The 9009-nt window shown below is 40.6% G+C and overlaps 1 protein-coding gene across 1 annotated transcript; it reads right to left on the bottom strand.

Moving 5' to 3' along the window:
* Positions 1-622: 622 nt before the first annotated feature.
* gata5 (GATA binding protein 5) lies at positions 623-7942 on the bottom strand. The gene is made up of 7 exons (XM_012826103.3): positions 7629-7942; positions 6326-6993; positions 4626-4795; positions 3270-3398; positions 2626-2710; positions 2216-2343; positions 623-1922 (listed from the first exon to the last, which is right to left on the bottom strand). The coding sequence occupies exons 2-7, from the start codon at positions 6840-6842 to the stop codon at positions 1803-1805; spliced, it is 1149 nt and encodes a 382-aa protein (XP_012681557.1). The 5' UTR covers positions 6843-6993; positions 7629-7942; the 3' UTR covers positions 623-1802.
* Positions 7943-9009: the final 1067 nt, after the last annotated feature.

Raw genomic sequence — 9009 nt, 5'->3', positions numbered from 1 at the left:
ACTAGCCTCTAATGTCCAAGCACAGGTCGCAAACTCGCCCAACACATTGAGCCTGCATGCGCGGCTACTGTGCTTCCAAAGACTTTTGTTGAGAGCTTCCAACAGAAAAAATATATAATTTTGTTGTTACAGCACCCTGACACCCATATTACATATAAAGTGCTTCTGTACTTTTTTTTTGGTAAACTTCTAAGGCAAAAACATTTGTAAGATGACATTTGAATGCTTCCACTATTGAAAGGTACTTCCTTTTCAAATGAATGTTACTGTACACTTATCCTATTGTTTCACTGACTACATGGTTGGCTGCCTTTTACAACTGTAACATCCATTTGTTCACCACTCTCATTGTTTTTAAACTATCACTGAATGAGCTCTACAGAGAACAATGCCCGTCCACAGACCCACAGAGAAAGGGTAGTAAAATAAGGAGCATGAGGAAGAAGTTAACTGTATGTGGCTACTCGCAGTGTTTCAGGTGTAAATATAACTGACAACAAACATCAACTTCCTTGGAAAACACCCTAAACTCTGATGGAAATACTTTTGTTTAAAGTCATAACATTGGCTTGTCAATGTACACATGATTTTGATAGTAAATTAATTAAATGATAGACTGATGGCCATTTCAAGTTTTAATCAATTCAATTATAGTTATTATTAATTATAGTCTTTTTTTTTATCTGAAAAAAAAACATTTTACATTTTACTATTTTAAAAATTGTAATTGCAGGGTGTAATTGCATTGCATTTAATTACAGTTTGTTCATTACATAAGTACATAATTACATGTTACTCGTTTTGATGTTTAATTATGGAAATGTCTAAGAATCTTTTTTTCAGAGAACATTTCTAGTCAAAAAACGATACAATATTCACACTCAATGTTAAGAGGGGTTTTGCATAAATTAGTAGGAGATGGCCTCAAAATAGTATCATGGCCTGAGTATGTTAATTGTTGGTTTATTAGTCTAAGAAGATTTTGAAGAGCATCACAAAAACAAGACAAACATACTCAGACAACACAGACATGCCCCGTAATAGCTTTCCCTTATAATTCAACAAAATGCAGCAAATACATTTTGGTTAACAAATTCAAATGAACCCATTTTTTTTTTTTTTTTAAAGACAGGGGGGTCATTGCACTTTAAGATAAGTCAGACATACACCATTAAAAATACACCAATCAGCAGAGCACCACAGCCTACTCTCTTAAAGGAAGAGATGGCAACGTGGAGGGTCGGAATTTGACATCACGAAAACGAAAAAGAAAACACATCTCTAGAGGGAGATTATGGGAAAGTTTTGTGTTTTCTTGGCTGTCCTTATCTTAACATAAATAATGTGTCTTTAAAAGTTAATCATTTACATTTAAGTAATGAAACGAATTCAGAAGTCATAAAACGTTTGCATTTTTTTTTCGACATCATAGGTCCACCGCTTTCGAGTTTAACATTCAACGGCAACTTGCTCACTCGTGGCGGGCTAGTAAATCTGTCGAGATGCTGAGCTTGTTAAAAAAAAAAAAGGTGAAACGATACCATCAACTGATATGTCAACAACAACAACAAAAAACTGCAGCAATTCCTAGTCAATGCATCTGTGCATCGCATGTCCCCAATGATCCTCTCAACAGCCTTCTCTCTCGTGGACCAACTCTGTCGGTGCGGTGAGTAGGAGAAGATGTTTTCTAATTAAAATGATAGGTAGTTATCACAAGTCTGTGTGCATCCACACATAGCAGGACTGGGTTTAGGTTTAACCAGGCCCCAGGGAAGGAGCCAGTGCCCCGGGGAGAGAGATCACGCCTGGGACAAGGCACACCAAGAGTTCTGGGGGGCAATAGATGAGGGGGTGAAGGCATACTCCTCATATTTGATGTCCACGTGTCCTGAACTTGTGCTCTCCAGCTGAGAGGAAGCCTGCAATGAGACATAGGACATGCCAAGATTTAAGAAAGAGCATATAAAATCACTATATTATATTGATTGCTGAGAGCAGGATTGAAAACAAAAGGGTCATACATTAAATAAGTATCTACCACATCTGCAAACATTTGAATCATTTTCAACAATTTTGTTTTTCTTTATTTACATTGTCCATTTCCATTTTTTTCTGTGAAGCATCAAAACTGTTCAGCGCTGACAGGAGTATCAGCGTCTGCATGTTTATGTGTGCTTTATGACTCTGTGTGTTTGTGGTTGTGCGTGGTTACCTGGGAGACTGATACTACAGTCTGTCCGGCGTACGGAGATGGAGCCATGTTGGGTTCACTCTTTATCGTGGAAGCGTTCTCAGACACGGACAGGGAGGAGGGGGAGCTGGTGCCAGAGGCCGAAGACCCTACGGTGGACAGGGGGCAAAACAGCAGAAATGATAAGCAACACAATCCCACTGACACAAACCAAATTGAACGGTTTTCAAAAGTGATTCTCTTGACTTAACTCTCTTATTCTCATGTCATTGCCATTTCTTTGTATGGCTTGAATGTCTCTCACATAAAGTCTATGGTTGAATATTCTAAATTGTAAAAGTAGGAATACTATAGCAAAATACTAGGAATACTTTTGAAAGAGATATCCCGTTTCCTATAGTATCCAGCCCTTTAAGTTACGAAGCACTTACCTGAGGACGCTTTGGATTTGGGCATCTTAGGTTTCCTTTTCCTGGTCTGGATACTCTCTTTCTTCATTGCCAGTGGTCTGGCCACCTGAGATCAGCAGAAATACAGTTAGTTGAGTCACCAAGAACATGGCTGGCATTCTGGTGCTTCTCTGTATACACATTGGACTAACATCTGATTTTCTCTCTAAACAAAAGGGATTTGTGACTATCACAAGCAAGTGCAGTTATATTTATACTGTAGTTATTTTTAGATATTAATTCAACAGTTCAATGTGTTAAATAATGCTATTTTGACTGTAAAAGGAACACCATCTAGGGCTTTAAAAAAAAAAAGCCATCGAGTTTGACTGTGTTTACAGTGGTAACTAAGGCACTAAGGCAAACTGGCCGTTTGGCTACACTGTGGTATTCCCTAGTGAGCCTTCCACACACCCCAAGTGCACTTATTCGCTGGTCACTTTGTACAAACACTTGCTTTTGCCTCAGCGTTCAACAAAAAACCTTTCACATCAGGACCACACCAGTAAAGCCTTTGGTCAGGCTTTGGGCAAAGGAGTGACAAAACCACTTCTCTGTCTGGAGTGACTTTAAGTGAGATACAGGTGTCTGTGTTTTGCGGTAAGCTGCCTGGGAGAAGGACTCACCCCGTGGAGCTTCATGTAAAGGCCACATGCGTTGCACACAGGCTCCCCTTCAGCATTCCTACGCCACAGGGTGGTGGTGCTGGTGTGGCAGTTGGTGCAACACAGGCCTGCTCGGCGCGAGGTGGTCTGCTGTGAACAGAGACAGAAAGAGAGAGAGAGAGAGAGAGAGAGAGAGTGTCATAAAGAGATCTATCTTTTAGACACTTTACAAAACAGTGAAATATTAAACATTGATAATACTGAAATACATTTTAACAGAGGGCAAGTTGTGCAAAATGACACATTTTCTGATAAGACAGAATCAAAATCATTAACAAAGCTGACAACTTAGTGTACTCTAGCTTCATTACTCTTGTGCTCCCTATCCTAGCAATGCAATGTTTGTTATGCAATGCATGTTATACAGAGAAGGAGACATACAGAGGGAGCAGAGAGAGAGAGAGATGTGTGTGTGTGTGTGTGTGTGTGTGTGTGTGTGTGTGTGTGTGTGCGTGTGTGTGTGTGTGTGTGTGACTGACTGACTGACTGACTGACTGTACATAGTTTTGTACCAGTGCTGAGATAGGAGGGAGGAATGCCATGCACTGGTGGGAGCAGAGAGTCATGTGGCTTGTTGTGAGACACGAGTGAGAGTTCTCAGAAGAAGTGCACAGTAGTTCAGCGTGTATGCAGCACAGCCTTACGCTGCCGCAGTTAAAAACAGACAGATCAAGGACAAGGTCAGTAAAGGACAAATACAAACAACAGTGAAAAAAAAATTCAAGCTGGACTAATTCACAGCAGCTGCCGGCGCCAGAGTAGGATCCATGGGAAAAGCCACAGCGGTGAAGGCCTCTCTCTCACTCACCGACAACCTTCTCCCAGAACTGACTGACCTTGGAGCCTTTCTCTCTCTCTCTCTCTCTCTCTCTCTCTCTCACTCTTTCCACCTCTCTCTCTCTTTCTTTCTGGTTGTGTATCACAGCATCTACACTGAGCAATAAAATATTGTATGTTTTGGACAAAACAAACTCTGTGTATCTAGGATAATATGCCCTATCTAACCCACTTTGACATTGGTCAAAAAAGGGTTTTCTGCTACAACTCAAGATTGACCCGAAATAAAAAGAGTAATTTTAAGTTATTTTATTTATGTATTTTTAGTTTAAATATATAATTATATGTATATAATCATGTGTATATATATACATATTTCAGTTTATATTAACCTATAAATTAGTTTAAACTATTATTAGTAAGCTATAAATAAGGCTGATTTTAGTTCATTTTTAATAGCCAGTTTTATAGGTTCCCATCGATGCCTATAAGAACTCTACGTTTATCAACGGCACCAGTGTCTCATACTGATATACTTACAAGGCGTTTTTGTGGTTTTATAAGCGGTCTGTTGATGCCGTTCATCTTGTGGTAAAGACCACAGGCGTTACACAGGTAGTGACCGGTACCGTCTCTCCTCCACAGCGGAGTCGAGATGGAGCCACAGTTAACACACTCGCGGCCTTCGCCCGGAAATTCCTCCAGCATATCTGCAAAAACAAGAACGAGAAGGCTTTATTTTCAAATAGGCATCTAAAGCATGAATTAAAAATGAACATTATACGATTTAGGGGCAGGTCTTAGGCGTACAAGGAATTATCGGAAAAATAAATATAATTAAAAAGTTTGACCTTTTTTCATCCCTTCGATGTTTATTCTGTGTAAACTTTAGGATGTGATCAAGCTTATAATATTAATCGGATGATAAAATGAACATTATCCCTAAAACAAGTATATGTTTCGCATATCCATGTCACTCGCAAGGCCAGTAAACGCCGCACAAGAGAGAGATGCAAGAGAGAGGAATTTACGGCTCACTCTGACGACTAAAAGCGAACTGAGCCAGAATGTATCAATACCTGGACAGGGTCATTGAAGTGTCTATTAGGGCGACTGACGAGGCACGGGTCTCCGACGGTTGGAATGTCAATGGGGGTCTTATCAGTGTTGAAAATCCAGGGGTCGCCAATCAATCAAGCTACTGACACGCGACGGCCTCCAATAATCAACTGCCCGAATTCCGGGACCAAAATTTTAATAATAAAATTATTATTATATGGAAATCCTAACAGTATAATTAATCTCGCTACCTACTGACTACCTCAGGACCATGTTTTAATATTGCAATCTCTGATGGAAATCAACAGGAGCCCACTCTGTCTTGTCTACTTCAAAAGGCGATGTGTAGGCAATCAGACCACATCCACAACGACCGTTCAAGTCTGATCAAGGTGTCAGTAAATGTTTTTGTTTTACAATTCTTGTGCCTATGTGTGTATTGAACTCTCTCAATCAGTTGATGCCTGAAAACAGACAATAGATGTGAATTAAATTAGCATTTAAATTATACGAGTTTAGAGACCTTCATGTTTCAAGAATGTGTATTAGTAGAACAACAATGTTTGTTTTAAAAGCAAGGCTAAAATTCATCAGCTCAAAGGACTGACACAATTGATGGCGGAGTTTGACCGTTTAGACAGATATCCATTTAGAATATTCAAGGTTACAATAAATAACCTTTAACACCCTATGTAGTAAATTGCGAGATCAGAGCATCAAACGGGTTTTGAGGTATTCCAACCATTTTCTCTTGTTTTGGCAAAACAAGCTGTGACAATCGCAAAACAGAAATAATGACAACCATGGTCTTATGTACAACTTTTGATAGTTCTGTAACACATTGATTAAAAACGATCTTGTATAGCATATTTACTTAATGTGTTTTACACAGGCCTCCTTTCGCGCTTGGGGTACGTTCTCTTTGCTGTTCTGCACGTCGTCGACTAGGCCTTGCTCTAGATCTCACCGATTGACCTAGCCTTGCGCCTATTACAAATTGTACGTACTCCGTGACTAGATAGTAGCATGTTTCGTTATTTTGACCTAATTGCGGTTATCCAAAGCAGAAACAGAGTTAATCATCAGCGTCGGGTATTTGAATATTATTTCTTTCAAAGTTGAAAGAACATCACGGGTCTGGCAGTATGAGTCATTTTCGATAGACTAAAAACGTAACATACCCAGACTGGATCTTCTACAGGACAGCGCGCCTTGTCGTCCTTGTAGACTGATCATGCCGCCATCGAAGTGTCCAGGCGTCCAGGAGGTGGCCATCTCAGGACTCATGTAAGCGTAAGGGCTGGAGTACGATCCTCCAACCGAGCGCACCAAAGCACCTCCATATTGGTCCGCTCGTCCGCTGTTGCTCAGTACCAGCGGGTTCTGGTAAGCAGAGTCCCTGCCAGTGCTGCTGCTCACCGGTGGACTGTGCGAGTATGAGAAGCCAGGCGGAGGATGGGGGCTGCCCGGATTGAATGAAGAGCTGTCCGTGCCAGCTTGTGGCCAGCCGTGATGTCCCCCGAGGCCGTGCGACTGATGGGTGGACTCGCAAGTTTGGAGGTAGGGGAGAGTCTGCAGCATGGCAGGTACTCGGGTGGTTGGCACGTAGACGGGAGAGCTCGCTGACGGGTGAATGTAGTTCCCAGTGTCGTGTGCGTATGGAGAAGGGTTGGAGGATAAAGACAAGCTTTGGTACATTCTGGCGCCTCTGGCTTGAGTCTTCTTACCGAGGTAAAGTCCTGAGAGGGTACAATAAACTTACTCCTGAGGTGAAGAAGACTCACTGCAATTTCATTGGTCTCCACAAAATGGTAAAAGAACTCCGTTTACAGAATAGGTAGACCCGCTCCTAAAACAAAAGAAAGTTGAATCAATTAGCACATTTGATGAATCAACATTGTTTTCCTGCGATGAATGCATAGTCCAAAGACTGTCACCTTGTTGAAGCAGGCTATATGACTGGCGTCACCTGTGAATTCACACCTGTGGCGTTAATCTTAAAAGAGGGAGTCTTAATGAAATGTTGAATGCACCCGGACATCTTGTCAATGCATTGTGAGACCATTAATCCTTTCACTTAGGGTACTCAGTTAAACATCTCGAAATGTACCAGCAAGGCAAATATATTCCTCTTACATATCTCGGCTTACATGTCACGAATATTTTAAACATTATAAGAATTATCAGTGCGTGGGTATTTTGATTGACGTTTAACGAGTGAAAATGATATTAAATGGCTCCCTGTATCTTTGCTTGCAGATATAAATAATTATCAGCGGTTCCAGATATCATGAGGAACTCTACTTGCACTGTGCCATTAAATCATAACAGTGTAGCGTCCGAATCAAAAGACACAATAGATAGCCAGGGGCATATCACCGATACATATATTTTTATCATTGTAAGCGCAGATCACATAAAACGTTGATAGCTGTATGCACTGGGCTAATACAATTTCATCCAAGGGCTCTCGTATTATCTCACCAGATAAGGACGGTCGGTGATAAAGCCAGCAACCCTCGCTCCAACTGGAGTTGATTGAATGGTCTTTTAGTCGACGTCTTTCTCCCAGTATGACCACAGAAAGAATACGATGTCGCAGTTAAGAGGTCTAAAATGCCTTTACTGGAAAAGAAATATCTTCTTTGTCGTCTAAAAATGTCGTTCGATCCACGGGATAGCAGTAATGTTGTCTTTTTGCCCTCACTGTATCTGAAGATAGAGGCAGCGGCTGATAATCGCTAATATAACTGTTCCCTGATTCGCTCTCTACTAGGAAACTTTACTGCGAGTTATTTGTACGACGGGACCACGTGACTCACTCCAAGGTAGGACCCATCGTTGGAGGAGGAGAGGGATAGGAGGAAAGGGGCAGAGGGACAGGGGGGCATGCAATTCCTCCAAGCGCACCTGAAATGGACCCACCTTTTGCTGAATCTGCTGAATCTTTCTTCTGTTTCGAAATCAATTTCGCTAAGTTTAAAAACAAACTTTTCACTCAAATATCTTTGACTAATCAAGGAATGACGTTGATTTGGTCACCAAGGTGTTTAAGCTCCTTCTATTTATTTTAAAGTATTGGTCACGAGACTGTGTACGGTAGCTAAAAGTTGAAATCAGTGCAATTAACAAAATCGCACATACGTATTGACTTTATGTATTCTCTTTGGCGCTTTAAATGTAACCTAGTTCGCAATCAGGGCCGCTGTGTACACAGTGCCTACAAACGTTTTAATTGAGCATTCCAGCAAAATAAAAACGTTGCTGTAAAATGATTTCCCCGTCTGAACGGGAATGTTATGCTGGGTTTTATGGCCAGATAAATGTGGCTGAGTTCTCTATAAAAGCAACCCTGAGATAAGAGATACGACCAACTACTATCCACGATGATACAACAATAATCACACTCATTATAGTAGGTTGGAAATATTGTTATCTTAGCGGTTTTGTTTGTGTAGCCCTCCCTGCACAAAAAGAGAAACTGGTAATAAAGCTGGCTACATGAAGATGTTCGAATAATTGTGCAAAATTGCATACAATAAACCACTGAAAACGTCCAGAAGTGAGGCAAAACATTGCTTTGTAAATTATCATTACTACTAGTACTATTATTATTATATTATCATTATTATTATTATTATTAAAACTGTTGTTTTTATAGTTACTCTTGAAAATAAAGGCCTAACGTTTAACTCTCTTGAAGTTTGCTTTTTGGTGACATTGTCTATATGTAAGCTAGTCTGTGATTGTATGTTTTCAAAATGTTTGTGAGGCACTTCTGATTTTCAAGCTAGAGGTCTGCCTATACCTTAGCCTCATGGACAGGTCACAGATAACGAGATTAATTAATGATGTTCTGACCTGT

This window comes from Clupea harengus, chromosome 4 (genome assembly GCF_900700415.2).
Source record: "Clupea harengus chromosome 4, Ch_v2.0.2, whole genome shotgun sequence".
NCBI classification, from domain to species: domain Eukaryota; kingdom Metazoa; phylum Chordata; class Actinopteri; order Clupeiformes; family Clupeidae; genus Clupea; species Clupea harengus.
This window is presented reverse-complemented; position numbering and strand designations above follow the sequence as displayed.

Excerpts from the sequence above, each read along its gene's own strand:
- gata5 (XM_012826103.3), bottom strand. The coding sequence starts at position 6,842 with ATGTACCAAAGCTTGTCTTTATCCTCCAACCCTTCTCCATACGCACAC. Across the intron at positions 4,796-6,325 it reads CTGTAGAAGATCCAGTCTGG|ATATGCTGGAGGAATTTCCG; the intron begins GTATGTTACGTT and ends TTGTTTTTGCAG. Across the intron at positions 2,344-2,625 it reads CAAATCCAAAGCGTCCTCAG|GGTCTTCGGCCTCTGGCACC; the intron begins GTAAGTGCTTCG and ends TGTCCACCGTAG.